This window comes from Hemicordylus capensis, chromosome 1 (genome assembly GCF_027244095.1).
Source record: "Hemicordylus capensis ecotype Gifberg chromosome 1, rHemCap1.1.pri, whole genome shotgun sequence".
Classification (NCBI taxonomy): domain Eukaryota; kingdom Metazoa; phylum Chordata; class Lepidosauria; order Squamata; family Cordylidae; genus Hemicordylus; species Hemicordylus capensis.
The window spans coordinates 378892961-378914284 of record NC_069657.1 but is presented as its reverse complement, the minus strand read 5'-3'; the positions used below and the strand labels follow the sequence as shown (position 1 = coordinate 378914284).

Sequence of the window (21324 nt, the reverse complement as noted above, 5' to 3'; positions counted from 1 at the left end):
TAAGACCAAAATTGTCCATGATTTGATCATGGATGAGGAGCCAACCTGGCATGTATAAGTGAGACCTGGTTGGGGGAGGCAAGTGGTCCAGTGTGGGCTCAGCTTCTCCCTACAGATTACTCTGTTATGGAGCAGGCTAGGGGAAGTGGGGGGGGGATGTGGAGTGGCTGTGGTCCATAAAAATACTATCTCCCTTACCAGGGCCCCTGTGAGACAGTTGACTTATACTGAGTGTGTATTTTTGAGGCTGGGAACTAAGGATAGATTGGGGATTCTGTTGGTGTACCATTCACCCCGCTGCCCAACTGGCTCCCTAACTGCTGATGCAGCTGGGCGCAGAGTTGGTGTTGGAGTTTCCCAGGCTTTTAGTGCTGGGGGACTTCAATATTCACTTTGGGGCTGGCTTGTCTGGTGCGGCTCAGGAGTTCATAGCAGCCATGACAGCTATGGGCCTATCCCAATTAGTTTCTGAACCAACTCATGTTGCTGGCCACACACGCATTTTGGTCTTTTGTTCAGATCGGAGGGATGGACCACTACCTGGTTAAGGTTGGTTTCACAGCTACAATCCACACTTGCAAGGGTGATGGACCTATTAGGATGGTCCGCCCAAAAAGGTTGCTGGACCCAGCAGGTTTCCAAAAGGCCTTGGGAGCTTTTGAAGTTGGTGCAGCCAGTGATTCTGTCGATGCCCTGGTGAGAACCTGGAATAGGGAACTCACCAGGGCAGTAGAAATGATTGCTCCTAAGCATCCCTCCTGACTTGCTTTAAAAATGGCCGCTTGGTATACCGAGGAGCTGCGAGGGCTGAAGCGCCTGGGTAGGTGACTGGAATGCTAGTGGAGGAGAACTCGGCTTGGATTTGACAGGATGTAGCAAAGGACCCATTTGAAGGCTTATGCAGTAGCGGTGCGTGCTGCAAAAATGGGATATTGGTCAGTGTGCATTATGTCTGCAGGTTCGTATTCAACAGAGCCTATCCTGGGTTGTGAGGAGTTTAATCTCTGCTCCCTCTGCTTCAAATCAGTCCCTGGAAACGTTCTGCTGTGATGCTTTTAAAGGGTTATTTGTGGACCTGTATTCGGGCTGACTTGGACTCCACTGTTTCTGCAGGGTCTATGAAGGAGGTGTCCAGCAATCCCTCTTGCAGTATTAGGTTGGATCAGTTTCAATCTGTGACTCCTGAGGATGTGGACAAGCTGCTTAGGGGGGTGCACCCTACCACTTGTTCTCTGGATCCTTGCTCGATTTGGCTGCTTCTGTCTAGAAGGAAGATTGTTGGAGGTGGCCTAGTTAATATCATAAATGCATCACTGAGGGAGGGGAGGGTGCCTTCATGTGTGAAGAAGGTAATGGTTATACCGCTTCCCTGGACCCCTTAATGATGGATAATTATAGGCCAATCTCCAATATCCCTTGGCTGAGCAAGGTGATTGAGAGGGTGGTGGCCAACCAGCTCCAGGCAGTTTTGAAGGAAACCGATTATCTAGACCCATTTCAAACTGGCTTTAGAACTGGCTATGGGGTTGAGACAGCCTTGGTCGGTCTGATAGATTACCGCTACTGGGGAACTGACAGAGGGAGTGTGACTCTGTTGGTTCTTTTGGATCTCTTGGTGGCATTCACATCCATCGACCATGGTATCCTTCTAAATCGCCTGGGGGAGTTGGGGATGGGGGCACTGCTTTGCACTGGTTCTGACCATATCTCTCAGGTAGATTCAGATGGTGGAGTTTGGTGACAGTTGCTCCTCAAAATGGGAGCTGTTATATGGAGTCCCCCAGGGCTCCATTCTGTCACCAATGCTTTTTAATATTTACATGAAACCGCTGAGTGAAGTCACTAGGAGGTTTAGTGCTTGGTGTTATCATTATGCTGATGACACCCAAATCTACATCTCCTTTTCATCTGCATCATCAGGAAATGGCATACATTCCCTAAATCCCTGCCTACAGGCAGTAATGGGCTAGATAACAAATTGAACCTGAATCCAAGCAAGACGGAGGTGCTCATTGTAGGGGCTCAGACTCTGAGGTATGAGATAGATCTTTCTGTGCTGGAAGGGGTTACACTCCCCCAGAAGGAGCAGGTATGCAGCTTGGGAGTACTCCTGGACCCAGGCCTCAAACTGGTATCTCAGGTGGAGGCTATGGCCAGGAGTGATTTCTATCAGTTTCGGCTGATTCGACAGCTGCATCTATTCCTTGAAGAAGATGAACTCAAAACAGTGGTGCATCAGCTGGTAACCTCCAGGCTTGACTGTTGCAATGAGCTCAACATGGGGCTGCATTTGTATGTAGTTCGAAAACTTCAGTTAATTCAAAATGCAGCAGCCAGATTGTTCTCTGGAGCAACCCAGAGAGACTATGTTATGCCTGTTTTGAAACAGTTGCACTGCTACCAATATGTTTCTGGGCAAAATACAAAGTGCTTGTTATTACCTTTAAAGCCCTGGATGGCTTAGGTCCAGGTTACCTTAGAGAGTCTCTCCTTCTGCATGATCCCCACTGCACCTTAAGGTCATATGAGGAGGTCCATCTCCAGTTACCAACAGTGCATCTGGTGGTGACTCAGAGGTGGACCTTCTCTGTAGCTGCTCCTGGGCTGTGGAATGTACTCCATGCAAAAATTCATAATTTGAATTCATTACTGGCCTTCAGAAGAGCCCTCAAAACCTATCTGTTTGGCCCGGCCTTCCAAGGTTTAAAAATTGTTGTAAATGTTTTTAATTTGTTTTAACCTGGTTTTCCAGGGTTGTTTGTTTTTTTTTTTTAACTGTTTTGAATGTTTTAACTGATTAATTGTTTTATGGTGTTCTATAATCTTTGTTTTTAATTGTTTTGTTTTAATGTAAACCGCCCTGAACCATTTTTGGAAGGGTGGTTTAAAAATTGGGTTATTTATTAATAAATAAATAGAACAGTTGGTCATGAAACCAACCAGAGAGAAGGTGACCTTGGACTTAATCCTAGAGTGGTGCACAGGACCTGGTGCAAGATGTCAGTGTCATGGTACTTTTTAATTTATTCATGAATGATCTAGAAGTTGGGTTAAGCAGGAAAGTGGCCAAATTTACAGATAAAACCAAACTATTTAGGGTAGTGAAATACAAAAGAGATCATGAGGTGCTCCAAAGGAACTCTCCAAACTGGGGCAGTAGGCAACATGGCAGATGCTGTTCAATGTTAACAATTGTAAAGTGATGCATATTGGTGCAACCCCCACCACCAACTTCACATATACACTGATAGGATCTGAGCTGTCAGCTCTTGGGGTCAGGTGCATAGCTCATTGAGTATTGACACAATGTGTAGTAGCTATGAAAAAGGCCAATTCCATGCTTAGAATCATTAGGAAGAGGTTTGAAAATAAAACTGCTAATATAAAAAAGCCCTTATACAAATCTATGGTGCAGCCTCATTGGGGTACTACTGTGTATGTACAGTTCTAGGGGTGTGCATGGAACCGCCAAATAGGAGTGTGCACAGAACCACCAAACTGTGGTCCGGCACTGGGGTGGGGGGTGGCTTTAAGAGCGGGGGGAGGGTTTACTTACCCCTCCCACCGCTTTCCCGCTCTGGCACTGTAATTTCTGTAGTAATTGGGGCGGCAAGATACCTCCCTGCCGCCCCTTCCCTGCTGTCGCTATGAAAAACTCTCAGGAGTCCTTTGTGCGCGTGCACATTGTGCGTGCGCTTCAAGTCTCTGTGACGTGCGCATGTGCAAAGGACTCCTGGGAGTTTTTCATAGCGACAGCGGGGAAGGGGCGGCAGGGAGGTATCCTGCTGCCCCAATTACTACTGAAATTACAGCGCCAGAGCGGGAAAGCGGCAGGAGGGGTAAGTAAACCCTCCCCCCGCTCTTAAAGGCACCCCCCCACCTGAACCGGACCGCCCAGGTCCGGAGGCCTTTACAATGGCCTCCGGACCGGTCTGGACCCATCCCTATACAGTTCTGGTCACTATAGCTCAAAAAGACATTATAGAATTGGAGAAGGTACAGAAGAAGGCAACCAAAATGATCAGGGGCCTAGAGCACCTTCCTTACATTGCAAGGCTACAACACCTGGGGCTTTTTAGTTTAGAAAAAAGACGACTGATAAATGGAGATAAAATTCTGCATGGTGTGGAGAGAGTAAATAGAGATAATTTTTTCTCCATCATTCATGAGGGAATTAATTTTGTTACATCAAAACACTAGATCGAGGGGATATCCCATGAAACTGATTGCCAAGAAATTTAGGACCGACAAAAAGAAATAATTTTTCACACAACACATAATTAACCTATGGAATTCTCTGCCACAAGATGTGGTGACAGCCACCAGCCTGGGTAGCTTTAAGAAGAAATTAGATAAATTCATGGAGGACAAGTCTATCAATGTCTACTAGTCTGAGGGCTACAGGCCACCACCAGCCTAAGAGGAAGATGCCTCTAAATATCAGTTTAGCAGGTATTTTGAGCAAAAGCAGGAGAGAGCCCATGCCCTCAGCTCTTGCCTGTGGCCTTCCCAGATGCATCTGGTGTGCCACTGTGTGAAATAGGGTGCTGGACTAAATAGGCCTTGGGCCTTATCCAGCAGGGCTGTTCTTATGTCCTTAGTTCTTTGTCCCAGCTACATCAGGCTCTTCTGTGAGCTGTTTTTCTGCTACCGCATTTATATTTCTTGTCTTTCAGTGACTCATTCTGGTACAGCAGCACTGGCTACCACAAACCTAAAGCTTTTTGTAGTCTCCTGTGTGTTTTATATACCTATATAAACAAAGTCCCTCTTACACAACTAAAAAACATGTTAATTTTCCAATGCATACTTATTACCTTTCGTAAGATTACAGATCAAAAACAGTCTTCACTCTTCATTTGTTTGTTTGTCTGTCTGACAAATTTGTACACCACCCCAAACCTTTGACTCTGGAAACTAGTATGCAACAAACAATGGCTGACATCCAATCCTCCACTAACAAGCCAGAGTATTCTGTTGCATGAAGCATGGGGAGAAATTTGGGGCAACCTCACCTTCCCTGTGCAACCACTTGTGCCTCCTGAAACTATGTCCCTGAGGACTGCTAGACCCTCAGGGAAATAGTTTCAGGAAGTACAGACACAGTTGCAGAGGGAAGGGGAGACTGTCCAAAATTGCTCTCCCACTTCATGCAACAGAACACTTTGGTGTTTCAGTGGAGGATAGGGGTATGCACGAACCAAAAAACACAGTTCAGCTCAAATTCAAATTGAAGTCAAGCCAAATCATGTGCTGCTGAACCAGTTTGGTTGAACTGACTGGCCGATCTGTTTGACCGAACCAGTTTGGCGGTTTGGGTGGCTAATACGTTCCAAGTAAAGCGATGGGGAGTCCAGCACATGTTAAGGTGTGGACAGGTGGGGTGGCAAGAAAGGTAGAAAAGTCCCTACCTAGCTGGCCCAGCTGCCAGCACCACCACTCACAGACCCCCACTGCAGGCTGAAAGCGCACATGAAGCTTTGTTTCTGAAGCTGCCCACATGATAGTGGCAGAGTTCTGGCCTCCGCTGATACACAGAGGCCATTTGAGTGGCATCTGTGCATGCGCAGAGGCCAGAACCACACCGCTGCCATGTGAGTGACTTCAGAAACAAAGCTTAATGTGTGCTTGGGGCTGCACTGGCCAGGTAAGGGCCTTTCTACCTCTCTCACCACCACCCCAACCATCCCTTTGCTGCTAAACTGGTTCGCCTGAATCAGGCTTGGTCTGGTTTGATCACAGACCGAACTGCCTCCAGTTTTGTTCACAATCAAGCCGCCAAACCAGTTCAGTGGCAAATGGTTCGTGCATTGCAGCGGTGGATGAGTCTGGATGTCAGCCACTATTTACATTACCAGGGCAGTCTGCGTGCTGAAACTGGAAATTTACCTCAACTTTCATGTGTATAAAGGGTTCTTGCTTTCAAAACATTACACGTGATGATGTGGATTACATCCTTACGCAACATGATTAGGGAACAGAAACCAGTGGTGTCCAAGCTTTATGGAGGGCTTGTTGCTCTTGAGGACATCTTATAACGCAGAGCAGGAATGATCATGTGTTCAGAGAACTAGCATATTATGTAAGAGCTATGCATGCACAGGACATTCTCAATGTGAGTTAGCTGGCAGCTAAGAAGGAAAGAGCCAAGGGAGATAAACCAAAAGCATACTACAACATCAACATATACAAAGCCAGGGGAAAATGTCACTCAAGAATGACAAAGACTGAGGCTGACAGAACTTTCAACCTAGTATATATCAAAGCTTCTGCCAGAATTGCCTATCAAAGAACTCTCTTTTTGTGTGTGTGTCTTATCAATTAGATGACTGTTTATCAAATCAGGCAGAATAATGAATGGCATACAGCATAAAAAATTCCAGGCCATCACAACTCCAACAGCTGGCAAACAGCTCTTACCAAACTTACCAAAGGCATTCTCCCCTTGCTCCATTTCTTCCTTCAGTCTCTTATAGCCTTCTTTCATTCTCTCCAATTTTTGGACATTTCTGGCACTCAGCGTCAACCATTCATTGAGATGACCCTCCAGCCTCTCTCTTTCAGCAGTTAACAATTTAATTTCTTCGACAAGGTCTTTAGCGGTACAGAAATTACCTCCTGCAGATTCAGTTAAGGGTGACGATGGGAAGAGAGGAAAGAAAAGGTATTGATACCAAAACAAACAGAAAATCAAAGAGCTAATCATTTGAACAGGAGATACAGCCTGAATAATGAAATGAAGGAAATCTATATTAAAGCCAATTGTTCTGTCGCCACGGTTTTCCATTATCTGAAACCTATATAACCCATGCAACAGACTATGATAGAATTTAGGTTAGATTGTCTCAGATTGCCAAACTAATACTTTATTATTATTTTAAGGAGCTTCCTCATTCATTTAAAAATAAAATAAAAACAATTATCTACTGAGTGGATCATTATCCTGCAGTCCACCACAACATCACAACTAATTATTTATATGGATGCCTTAGACACACTAAAATAAAGCCCCCTTGTCCATTATGTCAAGCATCTCTCTCTCTCTCTCTCTCTCTCTCTCTCTCTCTCTCTCTCTCTCACACACACACACACACGGTCAGCCAGCATGCCAATCTTAAGCTGAAACCCATAACACTCATTTTCTGGAATGGCCTTGTAAACATTAGTCAGTATGCTCCAGAGAGCCACACTGGCCTCCTTGCTGCATGCATCTTCCTCCCTCTGTTGTGTTTGCAATGGTGATACACAGCAGAACAGTCTGGATAAAGGAATCCTTTCTGGTTCCCGTCTCTTTCCTTTACAGTAGAGCCAACTCAGCTTTAGGGTTCCATTTAAAGCACGCCAGAATTCAATCACACTACAACACAGTGAACAAATGTTCCTTGTGTGCAGTAATGGGAGTGAATTTATGACTGAAGGAGTTTAGAATCAGAAATCAGAAAGTGTCACCCCATTATGCGTCAAGCCAATTGCCTTCAAGACCATTCTGTTTCTCAACAGAATAAGGACTAGCACCTGACTGGGGCTCTTCCTGCATAGGGCTAATAAGCCACCCTAATAAAAACAATAAATTAGGGAGACGATTCTACCCTGTCTATTAAAGTTTTATATTCACTGAATGCTTATTAATTCCCAGGAGGGAGGTTAATATCAAAACTTGAAGCTAAAATGAAACAAATACCATAACTCAAATTAATAATTTAGAAGCATTTTTGCCTCTAATTTATGCCCATGAGGCAAATCTGCCCTATGTAGCTTTTTCCCTGACAGAAGGAATATGCCTTCAAGTCAGTGATGAAAATCAAGAACTCATAAAGAGATCCACACACTACTCTCTTGAAGTGCCAGCGGTGAACTACTGACCTCAATCACAGTAACTAAAATTGGCACTTTCTAAATGCCACATGAGGGTTGCTTTTTAAATATACACATAAATCTGTCTTTCTGTCAAAACTGCTACATAATTATGGTGTCCTGGATAGGAAAAAAAATAAATAACAATCATTTTGTCTATTTAATATTTATTTAAAATGTTTTAAATAAAATAAATAATAAATAAAAATGTTAATTGGCTGAAAATATATTCTTCAAGGGAAACATCAGTTTTAATAAAATTCAATTACTACAATTCTTCATTTCCATCACAAATTTATGTAAACTGCACAGAGTCATTTCTTCCTTTATCTTCTTGTTGCAAACTCTCCACCTCAGACAAAACTTGTCAGATCTTACAAGGCATGCATTTAGCCATTTCCAATACTTCTTTAATACTAAGACACACACACACAATCTCTTTGTAAAGCAAAAGTGTGCCATCGAGTCAGTGTCAACTCCTAGTGACCACAGAGCCCTGTGGTTGTCTTTGGTAGAATACAGGAGAATTCTACATCTCCCGCACAGTATGAGATGATGCCTTTCAGCATCTTCCTGTATCGCTGCTGTCCGATATAGGTGTTTCCCATAGCCTGGGAAACATACCAGTGGGAATTTGAATGGGCAACTTCCGTACACCAGTATAAATAGGGATTACTCTAAGCAGCAACTCTAGTCAATGTGCTATTACCTATGTTTCCAGTGCTAACCCAGCTGAGGCTTGCTGGGTATCTAGTTTCTAAAACTGTTAGTTGTCCATCCATTTATTAAGAAACCATCATTAGATCAGATGGATTTAACACAATTATCTGTCCACCTCCAGTCTTCCATTCTTGGACAAGTTAATCAAGTAGTGGTGGCAGAGACAGTCCTAGATGACACAGATTATTATCTAGTCTTGTTTGAGTTGGGATAGAATCTGCTTTAGCTGTCTTACCCTGTTGCTACTTCTGGACCTCTCTCCAGCTTTCATTACTGTGGACAGAAGTGTAGCTATAACTGAGTGCTTGGGTTCAAAGAACCTGGGCCCCCAGCTCCTGAGCCCATCCCCCCCAGTTCCCCCTCTCCCTATTTTCTTCGTTATCTCTCTCACTCTGAAGGGCCACCAGGGAGAGGGGCAAACACAGGCCCCCTCTCCCATAGCTACACCTTTGACTGTGGATCATCAATTCTACTGAACCAGCATGCCCTCCACTCCTCTTACTCCTAGCACCCCACTTACACTACCTCACCCGACCTACTCCTTCCTGTCACCCTCTGCACCCTCTGCTAGCAGTTGGCAGCAGATGATTCAGCATCTAGGACTAAGGTCTTCCCATGTGCCAGTTCACTGGAGCACCTGGGCAGGGGAATCCTGGAAACCCTGGCACTGGGTCATCAGAGCTCTCAGGATCCCGAGTTGCCCTGTCCTTTTGCTGGCTGAGGTAAAGTGAGTTGTGCTTGTGTTTCCTCAGGCAAGTCAATTCCCTCCTCAGCAGGACTAGAATCTGGGGGCTTCGCCTCTGCTGCTGAGGCTATTCCTGTACAGGGTTCTATACAAAACTAAAGTTCCTTAATTTAAAATCACAGTGTAATCACTGTTCTTTTAGCCACTCTGATCTCTCCTTTCCAGGCTATTCCTTATGGTGAAACAAAAACAAGGGCACTCACGGAAAAGAAACCAAGCAAAAAAGAGGGGAGAAAAAACCCAACCGTGACTGAGATGAAAATATATAAAAATCATATGTAGCAAACAAACAATTGAAAAAATATTTTTAACAATAGAAAATATGTATTGATATACAGTAGACCAATAATGAGGTAGTATCTTATTTCTTACACTGATAAGAAAATAAATAATTGAACCAAACAGAACAATTCAAAATGCAGCACAAATGATGACATATACAATAATAATCAAAAGCATCTGGAGGAGATATTACTCAACAGGGCAAAAATGGGCTGCTGGATAAAGTTGCATACCAGACGGTAGAGCTGTCTGGGCTCAATACCAATTTAGACCTGTCCTGTTATTTATAGGACTACCCCACCTTGATTTCTCTGACCATATGATTTTTATATATTTTCATCTCAGTCACGGTTGGGCTTATTCCTTATGGTGGCAATGACTGACTACTGATCTATCCCATGAGAATTATCCTGAGGGGTACTATCTTGTCACCAACCCTTTTAAACTAATTATTGCAGTCACTTGGTGTGTAGTGCCATCAATGTGCTGATGACTCTTTTGTTTATCTCAGATCCAAGAAAAGTGGTTAGTTCCCTAAGCTGGTATCTGGACTCAGTTATGAGCTGAATGAGAGAATGAATCAATAGGCTAAATCCAAACAAAGGAGAAAAGTGCAATAGGAATGCCTGTTCTTGGCAAAGGACCAGAGCCACAGACAGGGCATTCTTCCAGACCCATATCTGGTGGTATAGTCAAATGAAGACACTAGAGCAGCTACAGGGTGTCTATAACCATTATTCTTGGGTCCCTGTATGTGGACTGGATTGAAGGCATATGATAACATCCCATGAATGCCACCTGGAGTCACATGATGGAAGAAAGGCAGGAGATACATGTAATGACTTGTATCTCCTGCCTGTCTTCCATTATGTGACTCCAGGTGGCATTCATGGGATGCTATCATATTCCTTCAGTGAATGAATGAATGAATGAATGAATGAATTCTTGGTGAGAACTAATAGAAGAGACTAAAAATGTAACAGGCTCGAACATTTTCCTGTTGCAAGACTTGCAAGTTCAGATTAAATGTGGAACACACAGGTGTCAGAGCTGGGAAGGTGTGGCAAAGGCTGTCTGTAGCTATCAGGTGCATATTCCCTTGGTTTGGAGGGAAGTGAGCGAGCTTGGAAGCTTTGATGGACATAGGAGTCACCTTGAACTGCTTTTGGCCTATTGGTGTAATGCAGCTTCCTTGGTGTGCCTTGTCTCCTTTTATTAGATGGGTAGTGATGCATGGACAAAGTGCCTGCCTGGCATCCCTCAGGTCACCAGCTCAAAACCTATTACAACTTCGAGTCCTGACAATATGCAAAGTCTTAAGAGGTACACAGTTTTCCCCACAGATTAGAATACACACACCTTGCATGCCTCCTACAACACAGATTAATAGCTTTAAATTGCTATTAAGTTGGGAATAGCTTCCCACTTCACTGAACAGAGACAAATTCCAGGGGCAGCACAACACAGAGTGCCAAGGTCTAAGTCTACCCATGTGAGGCTGGTGAAGCCAAGCAAACCTGAGTCTGGCCTGTGGCAGGTTGCCTGGGAACCCCATGTACCATGTTCAGTTCCAGCATGGAAAAGAGGTCCTTTATTTAAAAGGGTAAAAAATTATCATCCCAGGTTTGGTTTCTTTTGGAAGAGAGAGCACTGGAGACTTATGGTAAAGCATACTATTTGCTTTATTTACAAATACAGAAGTACAGCATAAGTGGAGTCATGCAGCAGTGTCCTCCTCTCAAGCAGCAGACAGGCTACCCTATATCAGATCAGATCCCCAGAGAAAAAGACCTTGCACCCAAAAGGATTCTCTAAATTTACTCCAAGAACGTCTAAATGCTGATCCTACTCTCTCCCCCCCCCTCTCTCTCATCTACTCCCTCCCTTGTGCTAGAAGGTGTGGGATTTGTCACCTTCCTCAAACTCTCTCCCATTCAAATCACTCAGCACAATTACCAACCATCTTCCAAACATTAGCTCCCATTAAAGAACTGTCAGCCCAGTCAGTCCAGTGATTATCAAAAGAAATAACCAGCCAGCATTCACAATACACATTGCTGATAAACAAAATAGTTAAGAAATGATGCATTCAAATAATCTCTCTCTCTCTCTCTCCCCCATCTACACACAGAGAGACACAAGACACACACACACATAGTTCTTGATACAATTTCATGAAAAAAAATCTGTGTGATAATCAGTGTGACGGCACCACTTTCCATGAATATGTTTATTCCCATGTAGTTAGTTCCATACTACTGAACAAGCAGTCAAAGCCTTCTTTTTGACACCCATGCCCCCAGGATTACATCTAACAGAACACAACTGAACTAGAGGCCTGGGTTCCACTGTACAAGCATTCCACTGTACAAGCATTCCAGAAAATCCTATAGACACACTCTCAAATTAATCTGGTCTGCATGGATAAAATAAACGCACAGGCAAATAGATTTTTCATTTGAAAAGGATAAAATGAGTAAGGATTTACAACAGGGTATTTTTGTTGTGTCTCAACTGTATTAAAAGTAATTGTGTTTATTATTATTTTTCAAACTATTTAAACCTATTCTAAAAGAAGGCTTAATGCAGTGCTTTTATTCCAGAGTTTGGGGAGATTTAGGTGGTTTTTTTAAAAAAAATCCAATTTATTTATCTCTATGCACTAGGGTGTAAGGGGCAAATTTAGTCATATTTGCTGAGTATTTTTGTATGCTTCATTTTTTTTATTTATTTGGGTATATGTTGCCTATACAGAAAAAGCTGTTGTAAACCACCCAGAGACATAAGTTCTGGGCAGTATAAAAATATGTAAAATAAATAAATAATAAAATAAATAAATAAATATGTTTTGAAATCTCCTGAAACAATTTCCCCACATTATGACCACAATTGTAAATACATATTGTAATTGACTATGTCCCGAACTGAAAGAGGTAGCACTGCCACTAGCCCTTAACTATTATGAGGTAAAGATGACTTTTCAGTTCTCCAGAGTCCTCAGGATTTAAGCAAATGTTCTAACATTCCAAATCTTCTAACTTTCCAAAGGTTCCAGTGGGTTTAACCATTTATTCTTTTAAAATGTTGTTTATTGCTGGACTCTTTGGAAAGAGAGAGATAGCAACAGCTGTGACATGAGAATGTAATTAAAACCCACGTATTTCCAGAAGGACACCCACATATTTCCAAAGCTATGCAGAAGTGCTTCTCTCACTGCTGATGATCTATATGTTATCTTTTAATGTGCACAAGAGATGACACAAGGACAACACCATAGCAATACTTAGACTTTTGAAGTCTAATCCCACTTTCGTCCTATCTTTTAGACAAAAAACAAACAAACAATTTTGTTCAGATGTGCCTGATGGAGGAGGGAGATCAATGGCAGTAGGAAGTTGTCCTCTGCTTGGAGTCTGTATTTCAACTGATATTTTATTGGTTTGGGGTTTGTATGTGTTTTTTGTTTCTGAAATGGCTTTCCTTGTCCATCTTGGGTACTCTTCAGAGCTAAAGTAGTATATGCCTATTTTTTAATAAAATACATCATTTTGAAAAGCCTACACATTTGTGGCACAGTGTGGTGAATCTGGACATGAGAGACCTGGGTCCAAACCGTTGCCCACCCAGAGACACCTTGGTTGCCTATGAGCAAATCATCTTCACTTAACTGTCAGGCACTTGGACCTGGGTTCAAACAATCTGGTCTCTGAGCCATTCAGAGCAAAGTGCCAGTGTGGGCCAAAATACAAACAGCATGATGAAGACCTACATAATTCTGCTGAAGGAAAGTGTAGTCTCGGTTCAACCATGCAGTTCACCACTTGGGTGCTCGGTTGGAATGAACAACAGCTGCCTCTGGACAAACCCTGTCTCTCCTTCACTGCCACTTTACAGACCACTCAGTAGTAATAATGAGAAAAAACTGATTGATATATCACACCAATCAGATGGTAAGTAAAGGTAAAGTGTGCCATCAAGTCGGTGTCGACTCCTGGCATCCACAGAGCCCTGTGGTTTTCTTTGGCAGAATACAGGAGGGGTTTACCATTGCCTCCTCCCGTGCAGTATGAGATGATGCCTTTCAGCATCTTCCTATATCGTTGCTGCCCCATATATTACCAGCGGGGATTCAAACCAGCAACCTTCTGCTTGTTAGTCAAGCATTTCCCCACTGCGCCACTTAAGGTGACTGTACTTTGAAGAATACGTTGCTGAGTAAAACAAAATTGTGTACGTTATATATTGTTAAAAGCAAAAAATACACTAAAGAGAAACCAACAGTGGACCTCTAAAAGCATTCAGACAATAAAAGGTGCCCGTGCTTTGTAATGATGAAACAGAAGAATATTTACTATTTACTTATTTAGCTAGCTTATTTGTATACCACCCATTACCAAAGTCACTAGGCGGTTTACAACATTGAAACAAACCAAGAAAATTTAAAACAAGTTCAGATTAAAATAACTACCCATAAAAACCACTAAATAGCTTAAAAGCGTGGCTGAAGAGATGTGGCTTCAGCTGTTTCCTAAAGGTCAATAGGGATGGAGCAGCTCTAATCTCAGCAAGAAGTGCATTGCTCTGGGGCAACTTCAGAGAAGGCAATAGAAGAAGATCCCTTCTAACTGGGCAAAAAGGCATCTTCCAAAGTGGTGATTTGCTTTCTGTTAAGTAGGAGAAGAGCAACTGATCCTATTTAGCCTTAGCACAATATCCCTCCAGTGGCTGCTGCCAGTTGTCTACCTTGTGTTTCGTTTTCAGACTGTGGGTCTTTTTTCTTTTTCTATGTAAATCACTTTGAGAACTGTTTTTGTTGAAAAGCAGGATATAAATGATAGCAGTAGTATAGCAAATACAACTAAGTCCTATGCAGTTCAGCAACTTAAAAAGCAAAACACAAGACAATCTTAACTCTATCCACCACTCTATAGTCAACTAATAAGAAAGAGAGAAAGGAAGAGGGAGGGAGAGAGAAATCCAGCCATGGTACTAACAGGGCTGTAGTATGATGGCCTAAATCGGTAAGCAGCCACCTAAACAGGAATTACACAGAAGACAAGCCATCTGGTAACCTTAGCAAGTGAGGTTGTATCCTGAACCCCATAGGAGAGTGAGAGCTCATAGAAAAAGCATGGCTGAAGATGAATCCAAGCCTCTTGGCTAGGTCTCATTGGCAACATTAGGATAATAATGACTAATCACCCTCAGTCCAGATTTATTTCTGTAATCTACTCCTGACTTTGTATTATACTCTAGGCAGAAAGGTCCCCTCAACCTGAATCCCCTCTGACGGAGGCAAGGAGAGCTTTCCAAAGCAGAGACAAAACTCACTCATGAGACAAGAAATGTATAATTGCTTAGCAAGACAGGTAGAAAGCAACAGCAGGTAAGTTGAGAGAGAAGTGGGAATAGGAGCAGCCAAGCAACATGCAGCATACACCCTACATCATCGGCCAATAGCAACATGCAGCATACACCCTACACCATCTTCAGAGGGCCCACCACTGCATCTTTCCAGCTGCACTACCATGTCTGCTATCCATTCTTACTGCCCGGGACCTCCGATCTCGACGGACCACCATGTTCCACTCTGCTGCAGCTGGAGCAGAGGTGCCATTTGGTCAGAACGCCTTGGCACAACCCCATGACGGAGTAATATTGCATCAGGGATCCTGGCCAGGGCATTGGCAAAATGGTGCTTCCATTCCAGCCATGGTGTTAAAAGTAAGGAGTGCCTCCTCCTGCTGCTGCTCACCACCACCTAATAAGCTCACCAAAACAACCTGGCACGCAGAGTGGACAATGGCAGGAAGCACACCTAGCCCTTAGTCCTGCAGCTGGTGTGGAGGCACCATTTTGCCAATGCCCTGGTCCCCTGATGTTGCACTGCTCTACGGCAACACAATAACAGGCTAGATGCACTCTGTTGACATGCATAAAAGATACCACACTTTTCCTTGACGAAAGACCTGCTTGAGTCATACCATTCATGGTACTGGCTCATGGCCTAATGGAAAGATTTTCTGCTTGTCAGCTCTACAAACTGTAAAGATGACTGTGCATAATAATTCCCCCCACCTCACCTCCCCAACCAAAAACAAAAAACCCAAGAGTACAACAATAATCAAACTGTCATGGCATAAAAAGCCTTTAGGAGTTTTTAAGAACTCCTAACAAGCTTTATATGCCACCAACTACAGGCTCATGTATCAGTGTTTTGGCTGTAAATAATATGCAGAGGCATTCCCAAGACAAACAGTTATTTTACTGCCAATGTTAGCTGTTTATTGATCTGAATATTCAGAAACTGCCAGCTACTGAATTCCATTGAGGAGTGTCATTTAAACCCAATACATGTTAATTTGTATGCCTTTGTGTTCATCTACTTATGAAACCAAATCATTGTAGACTAGAAGAATTCACTGTTGATTTCTTTACACATTTAGGCTATGATGAAGAAATTTATATCTCAATCATAAATGTATTCCATCAAAATTTACCTGATAAAGCAAGCATTTTGGCTTCAAGAAGAGCTGGGAGCTGCGTGTCAATATCACTCACTTTCCTCCTAAAAGTGCTGCACAGCTTCTGACTGGTACATACCTAGACAGAGGCAGACAGCCATGATATATAATTCATTCATGTAAAAATATCAGATAATATAAAAAGGACTTCAAATGGTCTTGGTTTTACAGACATGACACATCATTACACAGCACAACAACAGAGGTTAATAAAAAGTGATGTGCGAGACTGCTGCAAGACATGGATCCTGTATCTCAACGGCTTTGTTACCCAATCTACAGAAACAGCAACTGTGTTTGCAGTTGCCCCAAACAGGGAGAAAAGTAATCACAAACATAGCAAAGGTGCAGATAAACTGCAAGACTGTGTTTCAGGCAAAAAGCCAAGGATGGCAAACCATTGCAGATGTTCGCTCTTTGTGTAAATATCTTGTTGACAGTCTGTTACTGCTGGAAATCAAAATAAACAAAGACTTGGAAATTCAGATTAACAACCCAATCCTACTCTTTACTTTAGCTGCCATGGTTGAGCAGCTAAAATGGTATCCTAAGCAAGACCTATGGAGCAGACAGAGCTATGCTGTCTGGGCCAACATTCCTTAAAAACAGAGCTCTTATTGCAGGGAATTGCTAGCACAAATCGGTGCTGGTGCATAGGAACTGAAATGCTCAAATGCTGTAAGATGCTGGCAGAATAGTGAACCAAGCACCTGAGTCAATACAACAACTGTAAGAACTGGAATGCAAACAACATTTGCAAAAGAACACTGCTCAATCCCTTCTCATCCGAAAACAAACATTATTATTTTATAGAGTAACCAAGAATGGTAGCAAAGGCCTAGTTAAGATTATGTGGGTGCTTGTTTTATTTTTTGTCGAGTTCCTGATCCTTAATTTTAAAGCCTTTCCCCCCACCTTTAAAATAAAGGGGAGGAAAGAGGCTGAGGTACAAGAGTCCCATCATCCACTCACTGCATCTCATCATTCAAAAGAAAGAGGCAGACACAAGCAGTTAACAAGCAAATGAGTCTCATGCTGCAAGCTGGGATTAAAGCTGAATCCCAGGATGAAAGGCTGAAGAATACTACAGAATTTTAAGTGAAAGAACTAGACTACAGCACACAGATAATACAGTAAAAACACAAAGCTCTGGAAAACAAGAAATGAATGTTGCAAAAAAGCTAGTTATAAAACATACAACATAAGGATGCGATGCTTTTAATGGATTCTTTACGGACAAAATCTCTTGTATTCGGGCCAACTTCGACTCCACTGTTTCTGCAGAGTCTATTAAGGTGGTGTCCAACAATCCTTCTTGAAGTATTAGATTGGATCAGTTTCAATTTGTGATGCCTGATGACGTGGACAAGCTGCTTGGGGCAGCGCGGCCTACCACTTGTTCTCTGGATCCTTGCCTACCTTGGCTTCTTCTATCTAGCAGGGAAATTGTTGGAGATGACCTAGTTTATATCATTAACTCATCACTGAAGGAGGGTAGGATGCCTCCTTGTTTGAAGGAGGCTATGATTAGACCACTTCTTAAGAAGCCTTCCCTAGATCCCTTACTGATAGATAGTTATAGACCGGTCTCCAATTTCCCATGGTTGGGCAAGGTGATTGAGAGAGTGGTGGCTAACCAGCTCCAGGAGGTTTGGGAGGAAATTGATCATCCAGACCCATTTCAAACTGACTTTAGAGGGGGCTATGGGATTGAGTCTACCTTGGTTGGGCTGATGGATGACCTTTACCAGGGAAATGACAATGTGACTCTGCTGGTTCTTTTGGATCTCTCGGGGGCGTTTGATACCATTGACCATGGTATCCTTCTGGATCGCCTGGGGGAATTGTGAATAGGAGGCACTGCTTTGCAGTGGTTCTGCTCCTATCTCTCAAGCAGATTCCAGATGGTAGAGCTTGGTGACAGTTCCTCATAAAAACAGGAGCTATTATATGGAATCCCTCAGAGCTCCATTCACTAATGCTTTTTAACATTTACATGAAACCGCTGGGTGAGGTCATCAGATTTGGTGCAGGGTGTTGCCAGTATGCTGATGTCACCCAAGTCTATTTCTCCTTATCATCATCTACATCATCATCATCATCATCATCATCATCAGGAAATGGAATTCACTCCCTAAATGCCTGCCTATAGGCAGTAATAGGCTGGAAAAAGGATAACAAATTGAAGCTGAATCCAAGCAAGACAGAGGTGCTCATTGTGGGGAATCGGAATTTGAGAGATGAGTTAGATCTTCCTGTGCTGGATGGGGTTATACTCCCCCAGAAGGAACAGATACGCAGCTTGGGAGTGCTCTTGTATCCAGACCTCACCCTGGTATCTTAGGTGGAGGCTATGGCCAGGAGTGCTTTCTATCAGCTTCAGCTGATTCAACAGCTGCACCCATTCCTTGAAGAGAACTATCTCAAAACAATGGTGCATCAGCTGGTAACCTCCAGGCTCGACTATTGCAATGTGCTCTATGTGGGGCCGCCTTTGTGTGTAGTTCTGAAACTTCAGTTAGTTCAAAATGCAGCAGCCAGATTGGTCTCTGGGGTAACCCGGAGAGACCATATTATGCCTGTCTTAAAACAGTTGCACTGGTTGCCGATATATTTCTGGACGAAATACAAAGTGCTAGTTATTACCTTTAAAGCTCTGAACGACTTTGGTGCAAGCTACCTTAGAGAGCGCCTTCTTCTGTATGATCCCCATCTCACATTAAGGTCATCTGGAGAGGTCCGTCTCTAGTTAGCACCGGTACGTCTGGCAGCGCCGCGGAACTGGGCCTTTTCTGTAGCTGCTCCTGGCCTATGGAATGCACTCCTGGCAGATATCCACAGTTTAGGCTTGCTGTCAGCCTTTAAGAGAGCCCTAAAAACTTACTTGTTTGACCTGGCTTTCCAAGGTCTTTAAATTGTTTTGGGGTATTTTAATTGTTTTTGAATTTTTCTTATATTCTTTTTAATACTGTGTCTTAAATGATGTGTATGTTTTTAATGTCTTTTTAATTTGTTGTACACCACCCAGAGCCTTTGGATGGGGCGGTTTATAAATGTAATAAATAATAAATATGGAAGCAGATACAAACTCTTAAGTACAGTACATTTTATATTAAAAGTGACTGGCTAAAGTTTTGAATTTCTGAAGTAATCTGATCATGGTAACATTTCCCAAAACCTATTATCTTTTGTAGAGTTTTGTACTTGGGCGAAGAGTGTTCAGCTGTGACTATCCACAATAGTAAGGGATTGGCTGAGTCTTCACATCTCTGCAAACATTTGGGTTAGCATTTGATGGCTAGGATTAAGCTGGAATTAACCACCCTGTGCTCTTGAAGTAGGTTAAAAATACAAGTAAATTTCTAAAAGCCAAAACCAAAATGAAATTTCAAGTGAAAACTCTGGGTTTGTTATTCCTTTAGTCAACAAATCTATTCTTCAAACTGTCTCTTATTAAATTGTGATGCTGTACCTTACTGAATTATTTTCAGCTTCTAGATACTCTACTCTGTTTTCCCCTGTTTTTTCTATCTAAATATCTCAGGTAATTGTATTGCATCATGATAGTGACATAAAATGTGCTTGGGTAAGCTTCAAGAAACAGAAGATGGTTGAATTTCTCCTTCAAGTCACCAATTTCTCCCACCCCCATCTTTAAACCAATTTTCTTGTACCTGTCTTCCTCTTGTAAGTTTACTGACTGTCTAGAAAGAAACTGAATATACACACACACAAAACTTGTCAAGGTAGGCCCCACCATTAAAGAGGATAAGGCTAGGGAATGCTTACCTGGGTAGGGCTGCTCATGTCCAGCACCAGGATAGAGGCCGATTTCAGCGCTACCTCTCTTGAAAGCCCGGGTTACATACCTGAGCTTTTACCTTTTACCCCAAGTATGGGGTCGTGTATTCGCGCGGGCTGCACACAGCGCAAGCGTACACCGAGTCGAGTGCCTAGAGTGCCCAACTCCCAGGGGAATCCCCCAAGGCACCATGCTCATTGTGCGGTGCACTGAGGGATTCCTGGAGGCTGGGACAATGAGTCCTGGCCTCCAAAGATACATGTTGCTCTGTGTAGTGCAGATCGTGCAGCTGCACAGTAGCATGAAGAAGAGAAAGTCAAAAGGTTTTCTGGGAGAAGGTAGGTGAAACCTTGCCTTCCCCACTGCCCGCCCAATCATGAGTATAACCTCGATTAGTAGGTACTACTAAAGGTAAAGTGTGCCATCAAGTCGATTTCGACTCCTGGCAACCACAGAGCCCTGTGGTTGTCTTCGGTAGAATACAGGAGGGGTTTACTATTGTCATCTCCTGCGCCATTTGAGATTATGCCTTTCAGCATCTTCCTATATAGCTGCTGCCCGATATAGGTGTTTCCCATAGTCTGGGGAACATACCAGTGGGGATTCAAACTGGCAACCTCTGGCTTGCTAATCTAGTCGTTTCACCCCTGCGGCACTAAACTGTCCATAGCTAACATTCAGATGAAGGAAGCATTGGAGCTTCTAAAGTTGAACAAACTCAGTTCCACTGCTGATGCAACAGTTGGAGCAAATTTCAGCAACTCTCCCTTCCTCCGGAAACACTCTCTGCCACCAAAAAAAATATATCCCTGAAGCTTGCACAGGACAGAGTGCTTCTGCGGGAAGTGGAGGTTAATAAAATTTGTTCTCCCCAACCCCCATGCAAGGACCGGTGCAGTGTAAGCATGGAACTCTTCAGAAGCTTTGGTGCTGTGTTTCTCCCATAGCATTGGTACTTCATTAGACTGGATGTCAGCCAGTGTTTCTATTTATAATCACATTTTACCAACATGGGGGAGTGTCATTTGGATTTTCTGTCTTGGTACAATAATTTTTAGTGCCTTTCTCTGAATCTTCCATCTTTAGGAAATGCAATTTTAAACTGTTTGTTTTTATCCCATGAAATTGTTTTAACTTTTGTATTATGTGAAATGCTTTTGTTTGTTTGTATTTATTTATTTATTATTTATTTGTTTATTATTTCGATTTATATACCATCCTTTCAAAGTGACTCAGGGTGGTTTACAACAAGGTAAAAACAATTAAAACCAGTTAACAGTTAAAATCAAAACTATAAAAACAGAATAAAACCAATTAAACAATTCAACAGCTAAATTTTAAAAAAACCCTCTGTTTTATATTTGTTGTTTTAAATTGTATACACCGCCTTGAGATAC

The 21324-nt window shown here is 42.7% G+C and overlaps 1 protein-coding gene across 7 annotated transcripts in view; it reads right to left on the bottom strand.

The window, feature by feature from the left end:
• Window positions 1-21324, bottom strand: part of DISC1 (DISC1 scaffold protein) — a 311857-nt gene that overhangs the window by 195443 nt on the left and 95090 nt on the right. For all 7 annotated transcript variants that reach the window (XR_008316745.1, XR_008316749.1, XR_008316750.1 and 4 more), the window contains exons 8-9: window positions 16102-16204; window positions 6430-6618 (exon numbers count right to left, since the gene is read on the bottom strand). Coding sequence is in view for 3 of the 7 variants with exons in the window: in XM_053298880.1 (XP_053154855.1) it covers window positions 6430-6618; window positions 16102-16204 (292 nt within the window). In the remaining 4 variants the exon portion in view is untranslated. The remainder of the gene's footprint in view (window positions 1-6429; window positions 6619-16101; window positions 16205-21324) is intronic.